At 38.5% G+C, this 25,021-nt stretch overlaps 1 protein-coding gene across 1 annotated transcript; it reads left to right on the forward strand.

The window, feature by feature from the left end:
• Positions 1–366: 366 nt before the first annotated feature.
• Positions 367–1,509, forward strand: LOC124171176 (uncharacterized protein K02A2.6-like). Its single transcript, XM_046550316.1, has one exon. It carries the CDS (start codon positions 367–369, stop codon positions 1,507–1,509), a length of 1,143 nt encoding a protein of 380 aa, XP_046406272.1.
• Positions 1,510–25,021: the final 23,512 nt, after the last annotated feature.

The raw sequence follows: 25,021 nt of genomic DNA on the forward strand, positions 1-25,021 counted from the left end.
AAGTACATAAAGGCCACGGAAAATAGGGTTGCGGATGGACTTTCGAGGTTGCCACTTAGAGAGGAGGAGGTAGAAATCAAAGAATTCTCATATATTGAGTTGGGAGAAAGAGAATTTCTGCCGGTTACTGTAAAGAGAGTGCGACAGGAATCTCAAAGGGACCCCCTATTAGCCAAGGTCCTGGACTACTGCATGTTCGGGTGGCCGGTAAAGGGGGAAGAGAATGTAAAGCCCTATTTTAACAGAAAAATGGAACTAAGTGTGGAACAGGGATGCCTGATGTGGGGTAATAGGGTTGTTATCCCTGAAAAGTTGAGGCCCATTATCTTGAACGAATTGCATGCCAGTCATCAGGGCATTGTAAAGATGAAGTCTGTTGCGAGGTCATATGTTTGGTGGCCTAAGCTGGATGAGGACTTAGAAGCGTTAGCTCGGGCATGCACCGCATGTGCAGAAAATAAACCCCTCCCAAATAAAGCCCCTTTGAAATGCTGGGAAAGGCCAGATAAACCATGGGTACGCTTACACATAGATTTAGCTGGTCCGTTTATGAGTAAAGTCTTTCTTGTGGTAGTTGACAGTTCCACAAAATGGCCAGAGGTTTTTCAGCTGAGTAATAGCAGCTCAGAGGAAATTTTGGGTCACTTAAGAGCTCTGTTTGCAATCTTTGGGCTACCTGAGGAAATTGTGAGTGATAATGGCACACCATTTACCTCTTGGGAATTTCAGAACTTTTGCTCTATGAATGGGATTAGGCACAGGTTTTCCCCTCCATACCATCCTGCTACAAATGGGGCTGCAGAGAACCTGGTAAAGTGTTTCAAAAGCAAGATAAAGACCCTAGTAAACTCAAATGTACCCTTGCACATTGCCTTACAACGGTTCCTGTTTGATTGCAGAATAAGCCCTCATTCCACTACAGGGGAGCCACCCAGTCTGTTGATGTTTGGGCGGGTTCTTAGGTCACGCCTATCACTTCTCAAACCCAGCATCAATCAGACTGTCACCACGAAGCAGGAGCACCAAAAGAGGTCCCATGGCACCTCTACCCAACTGAGGACCTTCAATGTGGGTGACAAAGTGTGGGCTACAGCTTACACCAGAGGAGGAGCAAGACAGTGGAAAGAAACTACTGTTGTGTCAGTGCTGGGATCAAGAAATTACAGGGTGGAGACAAAAGATGGAAGTGTGTGGCATCGCCACATTGATCAGCTCAGGGAAGTGGGGACTGGGGTGATAGGTAGGGCTGAGGAAACTCAGGTTTCGAGTGAAATGAAAAGTGAGTTAATCGTTCCAGGGAAGGCAACTGCTATGAGCTGCAGCAGAAGTGGTAGTTCAGAGCCTGTGGGGTACTGGCAGACAGGGTTGGGAAAGGGTTGTGACAATGTGGGGAGTGTGCAAAATGACTCAATAAAAAAAACAGGGGGGGATAGTGAACCATGTGTTCAGGAAATGCAAACACGGTACCCTAAAAGGGCAAGGAAAGTAAAAGAAATGTGGAATGTGTGAGCATTGGTGGGGGGGGAGTGATGTCAATCATTGAGATTTTTTTTTTCTCTTTCTTTCTTTTTTTTGCTAATGTCAGCTGTTCCTCTGTGTATGTAATTAATTCCTTTGTATTATATAATTAGTCTCTTGTTTGTCGGGTTGGGATGTTCCCTCTCTTTTTGGGAAGGGAGGAGTGTGATGTATTACGTTTGTCACTTGATCCTGCCGCTTCACGGCAGGCAATTGTTCCTGGAATAAAAATGTGGTGTTGCCGCCATCTTGGCAGTTGCACGCTGGCACTGGAATGGTCGTGTTGATTTGCCCCGATATACCACAAAAACAAATAAGCGTTTTCCTGGTAAAACCATCAATAAATGTTGAAAAATACCTATCACTGTGAATTGAGAGGGGGTCCATTGGTCCACAAAAGTTTGAATGAATTAATTCTAGCACGTTAGATTTCTTTTCTAGACGAGGACTGCTGACAGGAAATTGTTTCCTACACTGCTTACCCTCTACACAGGATTCACACATGGCTCAAATTGAATAGCTGATGGCTCAAATTCATGCCATCACCTAATTTTTCCAAGAGAGATAAATTCTTGTGCCCTAAATGGCCTAGCCTTTTATCCCACAACTCAAGGGGGTTTTAATTCTGAAATACTGTAGCAAAACAATTTTTATCAAGCATAATTTCAGATATTTCCCTGCCTTCACTGACATCCAAGGTGTACACACCGCCATCAACAGAACCTGTTGCATTAAATTTCCCTTTACACTTAAGTGAACAGATTCATAGATTTCACATCCCTTGTCAGTGAATAAAACTGAGGCCCCATAGTTTGTTATGCAACTTACAGACAATAAATTAGCTGACAAATCTGGCACATGAAATACAATGGAAATGTTTAGCATTCAACCTTGTCTCAGTCTTGCAACTGCAACCCCTTTGCCTGCGACACCAATCTTTTTGTTGCTTGCTACAGTGTTTTGCATATCTGTACCAGCATTAGAATACAAATCAGTCAGCCAATCTCTATGCCTCGTCATGTGAACAGACGAACAAGAGTGGATATACCATTTTTAAGCCCATACATGACATGACATGACCATGAGCCAGGCAGCACCTTTCTCTCTACCCTTAGAATTAGAATATTTTGATAACTCATAGCACTTAGATTTTTACTCACACTTTTATCTGGGCAATCATGGGCAAAATGCCCATACTCGTGGCATTTATGACATCTGACCTTGTTTATGTTGAATCCCGTTTTCTTTTGTCAGCCTGTTTCAGACTTCTCCCCACCAAACCACTGAAAGGTGCTCTTATTGCTCTTTTGCTTTGTGGCAAAAGCAACAGCTGACACTTTCATGTCAATTGACATCCTGTATCTCTCTTGGAGCAGCTTCTGCTTCACTGTCTCCACCTTCAGTTTGTCCGTCGTGGTGTTTTCCACAGCCATCCAGAACGGCCAGTAGTCCTCTGTCAGGCCTCTCAGCATCAGGACTGCGAGGAGTTCGTCGTCTATCTGCTTCCCCATGCTCTTTAACTTAGTGTCTATCTCCGTGAGCTTATTCACATATTCCTCCATGCCAGAGAAATTCACCAACTTAACATCGAACAACTGATCGATAAGAGCAATATGCCGGTTAACACTTTTGTTCTCATACATGGCCTTCAGATGCATCCACATATCGTAGGCCATCTGCTGACCTATCACCTCCATTTTAGGTCCAGACTTGAGAAGCATATAAATTTTTTGCTCTCACTTTTTGAGCTAGTTTCTTTAATATTGCCGTGGCACTAGCAGACAATTCTTCACTCTTGAAGTCCCAGATATCCTCATGGATGAGATACATTTCAATATCCATGGCCCAAGTCTCATAATTTGCTGTTCCTCGCAACTTCTCCACCAGCGGCAACGAACTCACACTATAGTGAATGTTCGTAATGGATGTTGCAGTTTCTTGGGTTTCGAGCATGCTCAAGGTCAGCCGCCGTCAGTTCAGAAAAATGGTATAATACTGCGCTGTGTGGGGGTAAGGAATACCCACCAGGATAAGCGGAAGTGAGATTAATAAATTGCGGAATTTAAAGATAAATTGTTCAAAATGGTGAGGTTTGCGGCTTTCCGGGGGATATTATTTTAATCCTTACACTATCCTATTAGTAATATCAATCCAATTAAGTAAAATGGATTAAACTTAAGCATTTCTCTGATCTCTGGGGGGTTTTAACCCCCAAAACCCCCCCTCGCTGCGCCACTGACGTGCTCCATATCTCGACGTGGACGGGAACACATCAATTGACATGCTCCACACAGAATGTGATAATTAAATCAAACAATCAAGGTTTCTTTGAAGAAAATTGCATGCTTGAATGATTGACCTAAAGCAAGGTAAGACATTGCAGAGTTTCAAATGCTGGTAAGGTATTTTGAGGAGGCGACCAACAGCTGAGGTCAATTGCGCCATGAGGGAAGGGTATGGAAGGAAGCGTGGAGAGAGACCGGGCATCGGCATTAGCCCGCTATTAATGAATGCTGCCATGGGGACCAAGGCTTAAAGTCCCATCCCACGGACGGAGTGTTGTGCTTGAAATGTCCTCCACACAACATTCAAGCAGGGATCGGGCAGTCTCTGAAAATTCTCTGCCACTGCCAGGATTTGAACCTGAGCCTGCTGGGTGGGAAGCCAACACTCTAGCCACCACACCAACCCGATCCCATTTCAAATGCTTCCTGAATACTTTGATACATCTGTTCTAAAATGAAGGTATGAAAATAAGTACCAAGAATTTCTCACCTGATTATATTAAAGCTGGACAAAGAACTAGAACCCTGGGATATGTCTTAAAGCCTATTGTAGGTGAATGCTAATGATGTTTAAACCTAGCGGTGGCCCATTTAGTTTGAAGGACCACCACCAGAGATAGCTTCTTGGCTGAAGTTGTTACCCTGGGACCCTGAGGTCCCTGTTGATGCCGCCTGAGTACGTGGAGCCTAGCACCAGGAAGGTGCTACATGGGAGAATAACAAAACAACAGCTGGGAAAGGGTTCACTCCTGCATGAGACTGGGGTGTTTGACGGTCAGGTCATTATCAAGTACAATCAATTTGTACTTGATAATGACCTGATGGTTGAAAAATGTTGTACTTTTGGAAATAAACCTGTGGAAAAGTGCCATCTATCTGTTCTTTCAATACTCATAGGATGCCATTCCACTATATCTTGTCTGCTTCTGTTACTTTTACCCACCAGTTCTGGTGACAGATATGATGTTCTGGGCTCTACTTCATCTGAGGTTTTGAGGATGAGAAGAATTAAATGGCAGGCAGGCAAAGAAATCTCTTCGAGAACACTTGGAGTAAAATCAGATGAATTTAGTGCATGGGAGGTTGCCTTTAGTGCATAGCAGATTAGGCTAGAAGGTAGCTTTCTTGTGGGTTATGCAGGAGAGGATAAAATTCCAGCGGTCACTTTCAAACTGCCAAGGAAAAAGAGCATATTAAAGTATTTATTTCATTTTCAGAAGGGAAAGGGAAAATAGGGTGGTTTCCTATTATTTTTTATTGCCAAAATCGAAAGATTATTATGCACTCCTGGAGCACATATTTCACGATTTTAGATTTTTAAACGACGATATCTATTTTTGCGATTAAATGAAAAGTGAAAATTTTCAAGTACCCGAAAACACGATGGGTAAGTATGAATGCCGGGAAATCTCCGTGTGACGTCTCCGGCACACTTGAATTTAAAGGAACTTATGATATTTTTAATATAAGCAGGCAATTTATTGTACATAAGTATTCCCTGATGATCTATCCCTTTAATCATTTTATTTACTCTGTGCTGACTTACATGGAATGCATTTTGGTTTCTCGTATTATGACTATGAAGGTCACAATTTTTAATAAACATGTCTTTATTTTTGTTAATAATAGACACTGTTCCAAGAATGTATATGCAAGGGTGAGGTAAGATTTCTAGTTTTTCAAAAGTAAGTTTGCTGGGAGCTCTATTATTAGAATTACATAGTTATTATGCGAATAATCTTTTTTGGCATTTTAAATAATATTGGAAGGAAGATAGAGAAGCCCCAAAAGGGAATACCATAATTGAGAAGTGCCTGCACATAGCCATAATATAAAGTTCTCGATACCTGAATGCAAGTGATCTCCTTGAGTACACAGAATGCATAACAGATTCGTGCAAGTTTTTTAGTTAATTTATTAATATGTTCCTCCCATGAAAGATTAGAGTCAATCGAAATACCTAAAAACTTTGTAACCTTTAGTTCTTTTATGGGGCAACTGTTAATTATTGGATTAAAATTTATTAACTTTTTCCTGAGATTGAAGTTTAAATAATGGGTTTTACTAACATTTAAAGATAGCTTATTATCCGTGAGCCAGTTCATCAAATTTTGTGTAGTTTCTGTTACCTCGTTCATTACCTGAATGGGATTATGGTTATTAAAAATTAAGTTATTATCATCAGCAAATAGTATTGTATGAGAGCAGTGGCGGATACAGAAAAAACTCAAGGGGGGGGGCGCAATATATCTTGAATTGTCTTTAATTTTATCGTAATAAAAGATGATCAAGTCACAGGCAGAGTACATGAAATTTTTATTTAAAGTGATTATAAACATGTAAAAGACAATGCCATCTTATGATATAAAAAAGTTACAATTGTGGTTTTGCAATGTTCGGCAATACATGCGGACCCGCAAGGGGGGGGCGCGCGCCCCCTGCGCCCCCCATCTGTATCCGCCACTGTATGAGAGAGTGGTACATTTGCAGGTAGATCAATTATGAAGACTAAAAATAGTAGTGGTTCAAGAATGGAGCCCTGCGGAACTCCACAAATAACAGAAGTTGTACTTGATACAGATGAATTCATCTCAATATATTGTGACCTATCTGTTAAATATGATTTAAACCAGTCCTTTGCATTGTCTCTTATACCATATGTTTCTATTTTTTTAAAATAATTCCATGGTTAACTGTATCAAAAGCTTTTTTAAATCAATGAAAAGACCTGCAGCATGAATATCTCTATCCAAGGCATTCCATATATTCCTTGTAGATGAGAAAAGGGCATCATTAATGGACTTATTCCTTCTGAAGCCAATTTGATGATTGTCAATGACAGAAGATTTATCAAAAAAGGAAATCAATCTCAGATACATGACCTTCTCCAAAATTTTGGAGAAACCTGAAAGTAAGGAAATTGGTCTATAATTCTCATTGTTTTCCTCCTCTCCTTTCTTAAACAGAGCTTTAATTTTTGCAACTTTAAATTTGGAGGGGAATTGACCAGCACTTAGGGAAAGATTACAAATTTCAGTCAGTGGTTTAGCAATAAAGGTGGCATAACATTTTATAACAGCATCAGATATACCATCAGGGCCACATGAATACTTATTTTTTAACTGATTGATTATCCTCAATATTTAATTTTTAGTAACAGGTTCTAGATATATAGAGGAGGAATTGGTGACCAATGTAGAAGTACCTGTGCTAGTGGGTACTGTTTGGGAGTTTCATTAACACCTACTTGGGCAAAGTAATCATTGAAAATGTCCAAGATTTTTTGGACACTTGTTATTGTTGTGCGATTATAACATATTTTAGATATTGTATTGCTGTTATTTTACTTTTTCTGTTTCCCATTTTACTACTTTTCAGATAGTCTTAGATATATTAGATGATGTTGTTATTAATGAGCTGGTATGCAGCTTTTTTGCAAGAGATAGGCATATATTGGCAGAAGGCTCATGCTTGGTGGGTGGCTGTGGGTTGGTGAGTGACACAGGGCCCGGACCTTTGATCTGGCCCTAGAAATTCTTGAGGGTTTATGTAACTTTATTTCAGATCCCATTTGATATATTGAGGCAGAGGTTGGAACCATTGAGTACATACAACCAGGGATAGATTCAGCATCAAATCTGGTCATGACCCAGGTCCGATGAGTAAGGAATACCTCCCATGAGAGAGAGGGGTTTTTTTTACGGTAGGGAGTACTATGCTCAGCATAAATGCAATAAATAAATACATATAACTTCTATTATACTTAGTAGCCATCATTTGCATATACACTCCCTTTACTCCTCTAAGAGTATAAAAAACTATTAAACAAATAAAAATTAAAAATTATCATCATAACCCCTGTGACACTCCCCCAAAATTACCCCTGCATCCAACAGGATGCAGTTGATGAGTCCACTTCTGAATACAGAATATTAGTGTTAAATTGTATAGTTAATCTATATTTCTTTTGTTTTCTGCTGGTTAATTTCATGTTTCGGTTTGGTCAGTGGCTTTGTTATGATGTCCACTGTCATATCCTGGGTATTTAAGTAATTCAGTTTAACAACATTTGATTTGACAGCTTCTCTCACAAAGTGATGACGAATGCCAATGTGTTTCGTTCTACTATGAAACATCTAATTCATACACTATTTATGGGCCGACTGGTTGTCATTGAACAGCACAACTGTTTTCCCTCCTACAGCAACAGAGTGTATGTTCCTTCACAGCCTGTATAAACGTATTTTGGGGGAAGAGAAAACAGCTGTGCTGTTCAATGACAACCAGTCGGCCCAAAAATGGTGTATGAATTAGATGTTTCATAGTAGAACGAAACACATTGACATTCGTTATCACTTTGAGAGAGAAACTGTCAAATTAAATGTTGTTAAATTGAATTACTTAAATACCCAGGATATGACAGCGGACATCTTAGCAAAGCCATTGACCAAACTGAAACATTGACCACATTTTTTTTTTGGTGGTTTGAGTTTGTGTTTGAGCGCTTTAGCTATTTTTCAGTACAAAGTTCACGATGAGCCAGGTGGGGAACGGTTCGCTACCCGCGATCGAAAACTTGGAAGGCATGTCCAATTATAGCAACTGGAAATTCACGATGGAGATGTATTTAATGCTTGAAGACCTGTGGGACTGCATCGAAACAAATGCATTGGGTGCAGTGGTAAATATGGACAGGGCAAAGGAGAGGAGAGCTCGGGCAAAAAGATGCCAAATTGGTGAAGCCAGTGGCATACACGCATGTGAGGAATGCGTCTACGGCAAGGGAAGCATGGGTGAACTTGAAAAACGCCTACGAGGATAAAGGTCTGCCCTGGCACCTTGGGCTTCTTCGGATGCTGTTCGGAGTGAAATCAGATTGCTTTTCCAGCATGGAAGAATATGTGACGAAAGCTATGTCGGTCGCCCAGCAACTATCTGATATTGGTACTCCTTTGGAAGATGAATTCTTGGCAGTGGTAATGTTGAGTGGTTTACCATCGAGCACATTAAAATTGAGCAAATTGAGCACAGAAGTGATAAGGGCACATTAAAAGCTAGTTGAGTTAATTAAAATTCTGAGCTCGATTGTGTGAATCTCGTCAAGACCTGAATGCTGCATTACAAAGACCTTCATATTATGCCCTGTAAGACACCTGATGACAGGTTCTTTTAATTTTCTTTTGATAGGCTTGTGTATTTCAATAAGAGAGTTTATTTCTTGGGTGCTTGAAAAGCTAATTCTCATTTGAGCTATAAGTGGTGAGATAAGTAGACCTTATGATGGTGACAAGAGGGTCTTCTCTTGGGGGAAACTGCCTCAATATATTTAATATGTACTGTAGTGCACCACTCGAAAATCCAGATACTGATATCCATACTTATTTCCTGAAAAATCCTACGTGTGGCAGGAGATAATTTATGTATTTAGTCTAAATATAATATGACAAAAAGAGGACATTGCAACCCCTATGAAAGAGATTAAATCTAGATATAACTGGGATGTTGTGGATTTCAAAATACAAATTTAATACAGATTTGATGCTTTCCCTGTTTGTAGGGTTATTAATAACATGATCAATAAAAGGTAATTTTTAAAAGACTTTAGCGGCTTCATTTTTCAATCTCGTAAGTTCCTTTTGCAAATGCTGCGTTCAAAAATTTTTTCTCATTTCACATAGGAAATTACAGGATTCATGAAAGCAACTTGGAATATAGAAATTCATTGCAAAAAATTTGCTTTACCATTTACTATAAAATAAATTTGCAAGTTTTGCGGCAGTTGCACCTGTGGAATTTATTTTAGAATAAAATTACTACAAGTTTTAGCAGAAAAAATGAGATTTACCAATGGCAAAAGGTGGCCACAGTCACTCAGCCCACGACAGGGAGTGGTTCGAAAATTGTACAGAGAAATTGGAACATACACAGTTTACACACGATATTAGAGCACACAAAGTACGTGTTCCAATGGCAAATTTCATTTGTCAGATAGATGATCTAACTACACTATTCAGTATGTAATACGACAGATGCAATTCGACATATTAAGGTTGTTAAAATGTAATAAGCATAAAAAACATGGCATGAGAACAACACAAATAGTAGATGTTTCCATGCCATATTTTATCTGTATTGTACTATTTGTCATTGTAAAAATTAAGTACCTTCAGCCAAGTAGGAAAAATTATTGAGAGATGCAAAAGCGGGCAGGTGGGATGGAATGGAGCAATCGTAGGAAAGTTGCATTCCATCACCACCTGCTATCTTTAAGTTGTCTATGTCACTACATTAATAGTACTTTCAACCTAGTGGCTAGAGGCATTGAGAGGTAACTCCACAAAATGCAATTTTCCTTTTATATATACGTGTACGCGTCAACAAGGTAGTGTAGTGATATGCAGTATATTTTTAACCATGAAATAGTCATAAAGATTTTACTCGTATCGTAACACATATTCCGTTATAATGAAAATACCCTGAGTGTGAATACGTGTTTACCCAGAATGGAGGAAGGAGTACAGAGTATTTCATATGTTTTTCTCTTTTCAATACTGGAATCTCAATACTAACCTCCTAACATAATATTTAAGCCCCAAATGTCTCTTTGAACTTTTATTTTAAAATTTGCTGTAATAGATGGCTTAAAATTAAGTACCACCAAGAGGGAAGGTGGGGGACTTTCGATAATATTTTTACCGGTCATCCTGTCGAATATTTCTCATATTCTATCATGATGAATAAGTTTTAGCGTTGTAGATATCCGTTTGTCTAGTCAAGTAAAGAAGTATTCCAAAATATGTGTCGTGCAAAGGATGATATTATATGAAATATAGAGAAACTGATTCGATAAAAAAATTTCAGGGGCGGGAAAAATTCGCGCCAATTTCATCAGCTGATTCCTTATTTTCGACTGCCCTTGTGCCGCCTCCAGCATGAATCGCATAGAGCATGTCGTACGAGAATTGGTGGAAATTTTTCCCTATGTTTGGACACAATTTCGGAGATTTCAGTTAGTGATCATCCAATCCTACCAATGATTACTCGACTGTACGCAATTTCGCTTTCATTATACGAGTTTTTAGTTACTGTCATGCTTGGCCTTTGAAGCAGCGCATTATATTTGGACTCGAAGATGAATTTTCGGCTTCCGATAGTGCTATTAAGAGACGTGGCCATGGAATTGAATGCAAAAACTGGTGTATCTACAAACGTAACCGAAAAAATTAAAAGTGCATAGTTGTGAAAGGAGTGGTAAAAATGCAGGGAAAACGTAACTGCAACACTGTCGCACCATACATGGTTTACAGGACTGCGGACCTCGTGCACACCCCACAGGATTCTCGTCAGAAGTTCTTCAACGTGATGGAGGGCCATAACTTCTGAAAGTACCGCGTGGAGGAGAGGACGGAAGACGGCTCCATCATGGACGACTACGGCGTTCTTAGCGATAAGGGCGTGCGCTACACGGCCAACGGCACCATCAGTCCACAGTTCATCCACGAGGCCCTTGTCAAGTTCCTGTCGATATTAGCGTCCCTCCGCTGCAATCCATGATCTCCCTCTGGCACACAGTGCTCAACAAGAAAAAATGTTCGCGACCTAAAAAAGGGATGTAGCAATATATTAGCATATCTCCATTCTCCCTAAATAAAGGCGTCACCATGAACTGCGTTGGTGGATCCTCCCAAGTTGTCGTCCAAAACAGTACATCACTATTCCTTCCACTCTGCTCATTCAAAAAAGTCCTCTAAATCACTTGACAAGAGATGGTCTATGAAAGTGTGGGTATGTTAAAGGTCTGAAGGACTGTTTGGTGGAGGGAATGCGGCTGTTGTTGTGGTTAGAGTGTTGGTTTCCCATCCGGTGAGCTCGGGTTCAAATTCCGACAGTGGCAGAGAAATTTCAAAGATTGTCTGATTCCGGCTTGAGTGTTATGTGAAGGACATTTCAAGTGCAACACTCTGCCCATCAGATGGCACCGTTCGTTAAGAGTCTTCATCAATGCTCATGCAATGTTTCTCTCCACCCTTCCCTCCATATCCTTCCCTCATGGCACAAAGGATCTCACCTGTTGGTCACCTCCGCCAAATACCATACCATACTATTAGGTGGACTGGAGACAATGATCCTGGCATACATGTATATATAGGGATATTTTATTATTACTTATGTTAAAAATATCACCATCAACAATTGCATGTATTTATGATATTTTTGCCTCCGTGGATATTTTGCTTGCGTTTGAGTTTCATGCAGAATTTTTTTAAAAACAGCATCTCATTCCATTTTACGAACAACCGTGATTTTGGACTATTGAGTTGAAATCATATAGTGGTGAGATTTTCCTCATTTTATTTGAGTTATTTATCAATCTCAGGTTCCTTTCCCCCATGCTGAAATGGAAAAGGGGCATGTGAACCATATTTTGTGGTGATCTGTGCCATTACAAAACTATTGCTATATTAATAGTGTAACTGTCCTTTGTAGGTGGAGATTAGTGTACCAAAGCTTTTTCCGAATTGAATGAGGCAATTAGAAACAATTCATTTGGACTTGTACAAATGACTTGTAATTATAAAGGATGAGGTCAAGAAAAATACATTTTTTATTTTGCTGCCACTAACTTTTTCAGTAATTTATTAATTTCATCCTACAACTCCAATCAATTGAAATTTAAAAAATGAAGACTTTAAAGGGAAAAAGACATATTTATCAGGATTTTATATGATAATTGATTTTTCAAAGATTTAAAACGGATTGGCTAAAATTCAATTAGTGTTGATGAATAATTATTTATAATTTTCTCTGATACCCCTAAGGCATGATATAAGAAGCATGCTTCAAAATCCCAAGAAAATGGTCCTATCAATCAAGATATAATTTTCCTTAACTGATTTTCTCCTTCGGCCTAGCAATGTCGCCTAGCTAAGAATTTCTAACTTCCTTCACCATCAATAATGCTACTCAAATAAGAGCAGGCTCTCACTTTTTCCAGGACATGGCAAACAGTGGCTCATTTTTCCTATAATGAAATATTTACTTTCGACTTGGATTCCTTCATGTCTTCGCTTTTAATTTTTATTTAACTATTGAAATCATTTTATATAATCCAAGTCATTTCTTAGTGCACTAAATGTTGGATTTACCATGGCTAGGTGGTTTTATGCCTCCCCACTTAAACAGTTCTTTCGATCAATAAAGGATGGTTTCAAATACAAATTTGCTGGCCAGGGTAAGGAAAAAATTTCTAAACCTGTAATAGTATTTTCATTGGTGAATGCCACAGGTCTCTGGCAATTTTATAGCAAAATATCAGCACATCAGTAGTCACTAGCAAAAAAATGTGTAGCATTATTCCCAATTCAATGATTGGACTCATATTTAAATGCATACCATAATTGGTACAATATATGTATGGTTGAAGGAATTTCCATGAGTATGATGACTTCAGACATTTCAGGAAATAGCATTAAGCATATAAAATCATAAATTCAAGACCTTTCATCAACCGGTGGCCATTGTTGGATTATGGTGGAGAGGGAGCAAAATCTCCCACTAGCCCACACCATAATATCTTGAAAAATGGAACACATGGGATTTTTGAATGTGGCACCAGTGGCGGATACAGATGGGGGGCGCAGGGGGCGCGCCCCCCCTTTGCGGGGCCACCCGTATTGCTAAACATTGCAGAACCACAATTATAACTTTTTATATCATAAGATGGCATTGCATTTAATATGTGTGTAATAAATTTTATTAAAATTGTCTCAAACTCTACATGCGACTTGATTGTTTTTTGTCAGGATAAAAGTAAAGGTAACTCAAGATATATTTTGCGCCCCTCCCTCGAGTTTTTTCTGTATCCGCCACTGTGTGGCACTCCAATTTATTTCACTCACTCAGAAAAATAAATAAAAAAAATTGAGATCCAAAAGGCATTTGCTATATTACCAGATCCCCAACTCATCATTGCTGTGAGGAAACGCATACCGCCAAGGTGCCAGAGTAAGTATTGACCCCTCAGGGGGTGGTTTTCTGGGTTTTGTCTCGGTTGTCTTTTTGATGGCCACGTTTCAACTGCTGTACTCTACTGTCTTCAGGCTATGCTTAGGTGAAGTGTGCTTCTAGGGTGTCTGATATTGAAAGGTAATGCCAGACTGAGAACGAGTGTGCTCCTTTACTGATTGGTCCCCCATCTGCTAATCATGAAAAGGGGGTAGAGCTCTTTCTGAGGTCAAGAAAAATATGTTTCCAGTTGCTGGAAAGGGTGTAGCCACCTTCCCCGATTCATGTTGTATGGCTTTTGGTATTTCCACTGCTTCTCTGATTACTCTCCTGAAAATAAGTATTCATTTCACTCCCTTAGAAAAAAAATATTGATATCTAAAAGTCACTTGCTCTGTCATACCAGATCTCCAAGTCATTATTGCTGTGAGGAATTACACACCACCAAGGTGCCGCAGTAAGTATTGAACCCCCACCGGAAAACACAACCTTGGCTTCAAATGACTATCAATGTACCATTTGATACCATCAAAATGTGTGCTCATAACCTTAACACTAGAAGGACGGCAGAGGTCATTTGACACATTTTCAGAATTCAAATTTATTTTTCTCTTATTAAAATATTTTTTTTAATTTTGAAACTTTTTGACTTTGTTCATTTTGGTCAATATTTTGATAAATTAGTGAAAATTTCACAATTCTGTTTTGTTTTAAATTTTTATGACGTGTTATACCAAGGCCAGGGGTCATTTGACCCACAACTTGTTTTCGCGCTATTTTCTTGCCCGTGGGCACTTAAGTGCCATGTATGTCATATAACCAGCAAGAGGCTAGTGTGCTAGATGATTTGCTTCATTTTGAATCTGTAAGTACCCGGTTCAATGCCACTTTCATCCCAAGGGCTCATATCTGTATTCGCAAAACTAGGCATAGCGACTTGTTGTGCACAATCATTCGATATTTTTTGGGCAGCAAAGTGAAATAAAACCTTTTCAATTCTTGATTTGCGTAAATTCATTTAATTATGATATTTTAATTTTGTTTTTTTTATTGTTCAATGATTATTGTATTACCCAGACCGGAAAATTGTCACGCATCCCAAGAATTGTTTTCCGTCTTCCAAGATTCAGAGCTCTTAGAGATATTATTTTCAATATCGACTCATCAGGTTTACGAATAACTTTAATTTTTCTGGCCTGACGGCACTGTCACTTGACCTAGCCCCTTTGCCGTGTGTCCAGCATTAGTGCCACCTGACCCCGTCAGGGTTTGGGGCGGGTTGACTGCACGCTGCGTCCTGGGGAAAAATCCTGTCTCTTTTTGAGAGAGCGGAGGAATTGGATTGACTGTAAAATTCTACTGTAAATCCTACCCTTGGAATCCGCACGTAGGTCAGGTCGAAGAAGAAGCATTACTGCAAGTTCATGGAAGATACGAATCAGGATACGGTTGGTGGTTGAGTCCCTGCCTTTCGAACGGCAATTAGTGTTACTTCTGAAAATTTTGTCCTTTTGTATAATTTTCTAATGCTCTCCAGCTCTATTTACCTCCAATGCAACTAGAGAAGATTCTACCATAATGCGTTTTCGTTTGTAGATTTTTTTGCATGTATATCAGTAGCGAGTTGAGGAAGAAAGTTGTGCTTTTATGAGGTAAATTCCAAATAAACCAGACAAATTTGGAATCGAGTATTGAGTTTTGACAGATGTGAAATGAAAATACAGCCTAAATGAATTTCCTTATTGTGGCAAAGATGATGATTGGCTATCAAATCAAACGTTGGGGAAATAAATAGTTACTAAAGTGACCGTAACATACAAGAATTCAGGAATAAATGTAACTTGTAACAAATATTTTCCATCCATCCAGCTGGCAGGAAGTCATAAAAAAATGGAAAACTTCTCTTTTATGGACGATCTGAAAAATACAGGCGTGACGCACAAATATCCATGACCCCTAAAATAGCCATTTAATCCATTCAACACAAGTGTTCAAAAATACCTTAGGCCATACTCTTACATAGAATCAGGCAAACTAGAACAATAATGTACTTTCACTCAGCAGCATGATCTCAGACGACACCATTTCCGAAACGAATAATAATAGAATACCAGAGACCATCCTATTTCATAATAAAAACAAAGCGGGAGTAGGTATAATGGATAGCATGTATAAATTTATTTACACGTCTCCAAATCCAACAGCCATATCTCCACTGGCACAAAAAAGAAAAAGGTGCCAAATATATACCATCAAATTGAATCATTGCACCAATTTCCTTTCCATTTTCCAAATTCCTTTTCATGTGCAAATGGCTGGTGTCTTAACACCCCCTGCCAAACGCTTTTAAGCGGCTTGCGGGTTAGTGTGTAGATTTAGATGTAGATGAATAAATCGTCCAATGAACGCATTCAGGTCAAAAAAATATTTTGTGGAAACAGCGCTGAAAAAATACTGTCTGTCTGAGATTTACAACAAAGTAATAAGTTTTAAAAATTTTAATGCAAATTTTGTAAATCCAGTACCCCTATTGTTTAAATATGTAACACAACTTTTGAATTGAGTGTATGAATTTTCATTATTTGATTTGCAATCGACTACTACATACGGTTCAATTCATGATTCTTTAAAATAATTGTTATTGATTTTTGACGATGGAAATAATATTTAATAATGTTAAATAGTGTTTTTAATTAACTGATTCAACAATTATTACGATCAAACTGAATATTGGTTGAAAATTGGGCGTTTTATTCCATAATACATTTTAGGGGTCAAATGACCCCTAGCCGTCCTTCTAGGTAGCGCAAAACTCCCGTCCTCCTAGTGTTAAAAAGAGTGAATACAACATATTCATATTGAACCAGCAGATGCTGGTCAATTCTAGAGACAATGATGCTGTATCAGACAATAAAGTTTCTCAGCCAGATAAGTTTTGTGCTCCATCATAAAATACAGGTATGAATGAATAAAAAGTAGCTGCAGCCAATGGCAAAAAAAACACCCTTTTCCAAACATTATTATTTCTGTCCAGTGCAATTAATGGCTTATATAATTTCATTGTGCTCCAACTGCCTGAAATCATTCTGCTATGAAGGGAAACACATTTGCTCAAGCTCAACTGCTAAATAAGGAAACAATGGTCTTAAAGAATTCCAAAAATTAAGGTTTGTATGGAGAAAGTTGCATTCTTGCAGGACTTGCCTAAAGCAAGGCAAGGCATTGAAAACTTAAAATGCACAGAGAGTACATATTGTGACATTTTTTATAAAATTAAGGTGTGAAAATATGTACCAAGAATATCTCACTTGAATGAACTAAAGCTGAACAAAGAACTAGAACTCATAAAGCCTGTCTCAGATGAATGCTAATGATTTTTACACCCAGTTGTGGAGATTTTAGTTTGAAGTACCACCACCACCAGAGATAGCCACCAGACCGACCGAGGTTGTTGCCCTGGGGCCCAAAGGTCCCTGTGGATGCCACCAGAGTATGTGGAGCCTAGTGCCAGGAAGGTGCAGCATGAGAGAATCACAAAACAATGTCTGAGAAAGGATTTCCTCCTGCATAAGACTGGTAGTGCATTGAGGGAAAGAAAAAGATTGTATCACTTGCCATCTATATAACATGGCCCAAGTTTTTTTGTTTACTTAATCGAAGCAAGGTTAAGCACCATATATTCCAAGCCCTTTACATCCCATTAAAATAATAGGTTTAATCTTGTTCATTGCAAATGTAATTAATATGTCTAAGAATCCTTGACTGGATATTGAAAATTATTCAAAATCTAAAGGGAGGTAGGAGAAACTGTCATAGAGTTATCGCATTAATGAGCTCTTTTGAGGAAGAATAAAGGATTCAAAAGACTGTTGAAAGAAACAAATGCTATATTCCACCATTATAAACTTAAGATCTTAGTTTCGATGTTACCACATCATCTTGAAGGTACAAAAAAGGTCCAAATGGAGTTGTGCACTCAATTCACAAATCTTTTTGAACTGTAGAGTGGGTGAGGAGGGGGAAGAGGTGCGAAGGGAATAGTGAGGAGGGAAATGGAGGGGAAGGTGCTGTAGGGGTCAGTAAAGGGAATCCAGAGTCATGTGGATAAACAAAATTTTTCACAGAAACATTCAAAGATCCACGTGGCGGTCTCTCTTTCTAGTGGAATAAGGGGTTGTTGTTTTGAGAAAAAGTCTATGAATTGTGGCACAAGCAGAGTGTTATCTTAGGAGGCGGGTAGCCAGTCATTAGTGGGCCACTCGATCAAAGGCATCTTCTGAAGCTGGATTTAAGGGTGAAAGATCATGAATTTACAAAAGAAATTTTACCAATGAAGTTTTGTCGATTAGGAGAAGTGTTAAAATTAATCTAAAATCATCAATGAGGCATTTATTTGATATTCAGAAGGAAAAGGAACAATTATTTATTTGCACCACAAAATAAAACCATGTTGAAAAACTCATACATTTACAACAGTTTTCTTTTACAAATGGAGTTTTTTTGCAATCATGAAATGTTTAAAATTAGTTTATACCCTCATATAAGTTCTCCATTTGTCAAACATTTTCCACCCTGGTTTTGGATCCCCCCACCCAAGCAAGTTCCTGGCTACCCCACTGACCAAAATCACTATTACCATTTAGTGGAACAAACATCATGACCTTTAATAGGCTCCAACCGATAAGTAACAGAAATGAGAGGATTATTTTAATGATTTCAAATATAAGGAACACAATATTATTGTGAACTACAGGATGTAACATTTCATGCGAAGGAACAATGGAAGAGTTATATACTTAATGAGTAGTAATTGCACTGCAGTGGGCTATAATCTACAATTAGTTAACTAAAGTCAATTAGGCTCTTGAACATTTGTTTCAATTAGACCGAGAGTACCCACATAATTTTAGATATGCCTGTAAGGTTGATGAAACTTGATCTGCAGTTTCTATTCCTGAAGGAGAGAGTAGTCTATGCACAAAGTACATATATACTGTCCAGCCGGCAAGAGTTGTCCGATGGCAGTTCAAAAGGAGGGGCGGATCACCCTGCACCAGAACGGTTTGTCGCCAATCGCTGTCCCCCAAATGCACCTCTCACAAATGGCGTACCCAGGATCAAAACAATTGGGGGGCCGGCCATGGTTGTTCAAGTTATCAGGGGCGCAGATAGGAGTGAAGTCTGGGGGGGTTTAGGTGCAACTATAACATTTTTCCGAACTGACGGCGGCTGGGTGGAAAATAGAAACTAGCCAATGAGAAGCGCTGCCCCTTCCACCTCTCCATTCCCTTCCATCCCCTTCCCATTTCACTTCCGCTCCCCTCCATTCGGCCGACCGGCGTTGCCAGCCTTGGGAATGACGGTACTTTCGGGGCGGCAGAAAGAGTGCTGTACGATCTCATAAGATTGGGCTTGGCAACACTGCTAGCTGGAGAGTGATGTGCACTGCACGGAGGTTGGAGAGAGACTGTGGGCTCTTCCACACTTTCTCCTGTCGCTCTTCTGTGAATGGGTAGAAGGGTGGGTGGGTTTCGAGTACGCTCAAGGTCAGCCGCCATCAGTTCAGAAAAATGGTATAATACTGGGGTGTGTGGGGTTATGGAATACCCACCAGGATAAGCGGTAGGTGCGAGATTAATAAATTGCAGAATATTAAGATAAATGGTGAGTTTTACAGCTCTCTGCAGGATACTTTTTAATCCTTAGACTATTTCATTAGTAATATCAGTCTAATTAAGTAAAATGGATTAAACTTAAAAATTTCTCGGAGCTCTGGGGGGGGCTTATCCCCCAAAACCCCCCCGCGCTGCACCACTGCAAGTTGTAACACAGAAAAGGTTATGAAACCAAAATTTCAAAAACATTATAACAGTGCTTCATTGGTTTTTAAAATATTTTTATTTTGATTACCTGTTTTATTCTCATATCACTTTTCTTCGAATTGAAGGAAATTTGTACAAAAATTTCAATTTAAAATGAATTTATTTTTTCTTCTGGGGGGGGGGGGTCTGCTGCCCCCCGCTTGGTACGCCCATGCCTCACACCCTCACCCAGTCATACAACGTTGTCACATGCATATGGAGCACCGAAATAAGTCTGAGCCACCAAATCAAGCACTTTCTTCGAATCTCCTTAACAAAGGATTCTTCCATTGGGTCCTTCACACTCATCATCCTTTCTGCCTTAAGCGAAGCCTATTGTTTACATGTGAGGTGGGCGTTTCCCTTTGTTACCTGGCAACCTTCCCCTTTTCCCTTCTGCCTGTCATCGGACAACTCTCAGCTGCTAGACTGTAAGCAGGGGCTACTGGCCTATCTACAGAGGAAATCAGGCCTTATCTGAAAGCGATGAAGTTTTATAGAGTTCTTGATATAAATCTAATTAAATTGGAAGACAACCAGACATAGAGTTCTTGTAGAATATTGCATATTCATTAAAGGTTGATGAAACTTGATATACAGTTAGGACTCGGGAAGTTGAGAGTGATACTTGCACAAAGTGAGCATGAAAGCACAAGCTACTTGCCTATGGTTTCCACTGACAATGAGTAAATCAGGCCTTACCCAAAAACAAAGCCACCATAGATCCAAGATGTTTTTTAGAGTGGAATTATATCTTATTATCAGCATACCTAGAGTCCTTTCTGAATTTTCAATAATCAAGCCAGGTCAACGAAACCTGATCAGTAGCTCTAGGGAGGGGTAGAGTGGTGTATGCACAAAGAAATTTTTTTAAAACAATTGTCTACATATTATGTTTTATAACTGCATCTGCTGAACATTAAATTTTAAGTGCCAAAACGATGTAAAATGCTTTTCCAGGCTTTTTTCAAAAAATTTTCCTGGACTCCCTGTTTACTGGGGGTGGGTAGCCCCCCAGTCCCCTTTTTCCCCCCCAAAAGTATATTCCTAGTTATGCCACTGGTTGAAAGGATGATGCACGAGGGCTTTGCTTTGCAGGTGAGACCCAAAGTGTCAGGATATTACAAATATTTGAGGATAGTGATATAAACTCAAAATTTACTCAAGCTCTTCACTTAACTTGAAACACAAACATGATTGCAAAATTAGTGGTGCCACAATGCACTTTCCATAACTTTAATTAGAAGGGAAATCCTACTGTGTGCAGCGGCTCAGCGATGGGGGGGTGTTAGAGGTTAAACCCCGCCCCCCCCTTCAGTCCTCAGAGAAATTTTTGAGTTCAATCCATTTTACTTAATTCGATTGATATTACTTATAGAATAATTTAAGGATTAATAAAATATCTCTCAGAGAGCAGTAAAACTCACCATTTTGAATAATTTATCTTATAATTCCACCATGTATTAATCTCGCATATACCGCTTACCCTGATGGGTAATCCAAACCCCTCACACCCCCCCGGTATTAGTTGCACCTTAACCCCACCCCAGTCTTAATTCCTAGCTGCACCCCTGACTGTATGTGTTATTTTTACATGTTTCTGCTTACCTACATTTTATCACAATGTTTTTCTTTTTGGTAACGAATATCTTTATTTGAAAGTTTGAGGCAAAAAAATTGGTAAAAGTGTTATTTGACTATTATATCTTTTGTTAACCACTGCCAGAATGGTGTTCAGGCATGTTGCGACTGATTACAAACAACTACATACAGACATAGAATGCTTGCACAGTTGTACATTTTAATGTAAGATTAATGAACCTGATATGCTGTTAGAACTGAAGAAGGGGAGAGTGGTGTATGCAAAAAACACACATGTAAACATGAGCTACTAGCCTATCTATTGAGCCGGTACTTCCAGATGAGATAACTAAGTTAGTGAAATCCCTTCCCTGGAATAAATCACCCGGCTTTGATAAAATCAGGAGCAAACTTTTAAAAATTAATCATTGATGAGTTAGCGCCTACTCTGGTATATATTTATAATTTAAGTATGTATTACAAATAGTGTTTTTCCAGAAGTTCTAAAAAAAGCAGTAATCAAATCACTTCATAAAAAGGGTGACAGTTTATTAATCCAGAATGATAGGCCTATTTCACTGCTATCAATATTTTCAAAAATACTGGAAAAGCTTGTTAAGAACAGGTTGCTCAAATTTCTAGAAAAAAAAAACACTTCCCCAATAAAAATAAATTTGGATTATTATCTAGAAAGGGAATGGTGGACGCTTTAGAGAAATACTTAACTCATAGTTATGAATCTATCAATAATAACAATTCCTACGGAAGTATTCGTTTCCTGATTTATATCAATGACTTATGTAATCATGAAGTTAAAGGGCACATCACTGCCTTTGCTGATGATATTGCCTTAAGTTATGATATTGAAAATTGGGATATTGTAAATAACAATATGCAATTTGACTTGGTTGACCTTAGGAATAGGTTAGAAGCAAATAAATTAAAAATTAACGTAATTAAAACTAAACACATTTGCTACAATATTTGTTATAGGTACATATATAACTGACTGGGATTTGCACTGCAACTCAATGGGTTGTCACATGAATGAGTGTTCAGATTGTTTGCCCTTAGAGCAAGGGGAAAAGCTAAAAATGAAGGCTAGGGGGGGGTTTTAGGCGCAACCAATACTTGCGGGCGTGGGGTATTGCATACCCACCAGGGTAAGCAGGATTTGCCCAGAAAAATGTTATGAATAATGCTTCAAAATGGCGAGATTTACGGCTTTCTGAGGAATATTTGATTAGTCCTTACCTTATTCTATAAGTAGTACTGAACCGAATGAGCAAAATGGATATGTCTCAATATTTTTTGATACTCATTTATAACACTCTAGTAAATACCAGGCTAAACTACGGTGTATTCCATTGAGGTGCAGCTTATAAAATTCTGTAAGATCCATTGTTGGTCTGCAAAGAAGATTTATTGGAGTGATTTTACAAAAGAGCTGTCTTAATAGTTCCTTTCCTTTATTTTGCAATAAAAGCTTGTTCCCCTTAAGACATCTTTTTATTTACAAGGTTTTACGTCGATTTTTCATGAGAAGTTAAATTAATGCCATCGTTATTGTTATTATTATTATTATTATACAACCGTCCTTCCTTCACCCTACAAAGATCATGTATTTCTTTCCCTAGACCTAACCTTATACTATATAAACGTTGTTTCTTGGTTATAGGCTCAAAAGAGTATAATTTACTACCTGATTCATGTCTGAAATCAAAAAAATAATAACTTAATTATGAAAAATATACAGTCTTGGTTGTTCACAATGCAAAGTATGGAGGATATTTTTCTTTGATGTAATACCATATAATGCATGTATGTACCTAGTTTAATTCAAATGCTGTGTCTAAAATGTTTCTATGTTAGCATGGCCTTTTGTAAATGAAGGTAGCCCTAAAACAGGTTCTCCTTAATGACTACCTAAAGTTACTTCTTTGTATGTAATCAGTTCTATTTTGTACTTTTTTTCTTTTTGGAGTAATAATCCATTTATTTATTTCATTTACTATATCCTCAGAGGAAATCAGGCACATCTGAATGCGATGCCATCATAGAAGCAGGAAGTTGTGTAGATTGTAAGGTCAGACAATTTTTCCTTCCAAAACCTATTTATTTCATAAAAAATACAATTTCTTTCCTTCTGTCCTTCCTCCAAGATATTTTCTTAATGACTTCCATAAAAAAAATCCCCTCTCATCCTGCAACAACCCCCTATGCAACCTTACGCCAATCTTCATTACAATACGTAAACTTCAAATTAAACGTAAAAGTCAAATCAATAACAGTATTAATAAAAATATACATATACATCATTCATTACAAGAGTTGTTATCCCTTGAATAAAATCTATATACTTGAATAAAATCCTGATCCTACCAGAACTAGGTCCCATACAGAATTTTAAATATTCATTTGAAGTTAATGAAAATTGATCTGCAGTTGGAAGGGGAGAGAGCTGTACTCACAAAGCATGCATTAAGCACAATCTACTGGCTTATTTTTTTCATGGGAGAAAAGAGCTCTTCTGATCTGAAAGCAATTCCAGCATAGAACCAGGAAGTTTTCTTTAGATCATGACCTAACTTGAATTAAATCCTAATTCACCAGGCTTAGAGTCCTAGCCGAATTCAAGGAACAGTAACCCTTTCGCTGCTGCGAACCTACCTGGTACATTCGCACGGCAGGCTGCTGCGAACGCAACATTACACCCTCCCTGCCATGCACTGAGCGCTTTTGTCACATGTGGCGGGTAGGTTTCCATAGCGTGGGCCAGTAACAGATACAGAAATAACTCAAAGGGGGGGCACAAATGATATTTTGAGCTACCTATACTTTTATTGTTATAACAAATAATCAAGTTACTAAAATAATTAAGTTTAAGATATTTTAATCTAAATTTATTATATGCATATACAAGACAATGCTAACTATGATATAAAAAAGTTACAATTGTGGTTTTGCAATGTTTTGGCCTAATTTTTCCACAGAAGAAATCAGGCATTTTCCAGAAGTGATGCCATCATTGAACTAGGAAGTGATGAAGAGTTCTTGACCTAATTTTATTTTTAGCCTAATACCACCAAATCTAGAGTCCTTACAAAATTTATCAATTTCATGTGAGGTTAATGAAACTGGATCAGCCGTTAGAACTTGGGAAAGGGAGAGTGGTGTACGCACAAAGTTCACATGTAAGCACAATCTACTGGCCAATTGTTTCCACATAAGAATGAAAGGTAAAAAATATGATGTGAACTTAAAATGCTTTTCTTCTGTTCAATGCAAGTTCTTTTCTTCATTTTATTTATTGTTTAAAATTGAAAAAGTAAAAATAGGTATGAGGTACACTGCTCCCACGCAGGGGTGCAGCAAGGAATTAAGGATCGAGGGGTTTAGGTGCAACCAATACTGCGGTGTGTGATGGTATGGAATACTCACCAGGATAAGCGGTAGGTGCGAGATTATGAAATTGCGGAATTCTAAGATAAACAGTTCAAAATGGTTAGTGTTACTGTTTTCTTTAGGATATTTGATTAATCCTTACACTATTCTATTAGTAATATCAATCCAATTAAGTCAAATGGATTAGAATGAAATATTTATAAATATTTATAGATATATCTGAGCTCTGGGGGGGGCTTTAACCACGGAAACCCCCCCCTCGCTACGCCACTGCTCCCACGTAACCTGCGAGTGGTGAAAATATTTTGCGAGAATTTGATAATGGAATCAGCAGTCATGTTGCCTATGGGAAACAATGTTATGCCT

This window comes from Ischnura elegans, chromosome X, assembly GCF_921293095.1.
Source record: "Ischnura elegans chromosome X, ioIscEleg1.1, whole genome shotgun sequence".
NCBI lineage: Eukaryota > Metazoa > Arthropoda > Insecta > Odonata > Coenagrionidae > Ischnura > Ischnura elegans.

Bases quoted from the DNA above. Each gene is read 5' to 3' on its own strand.
- LOC124171176 (XM_046550316.1), top strand. From the start codon at position 367: ATGAAGTCTGTTGCGAGGTCATATGTTTGGTGGCCTAAGCTGGATGAG.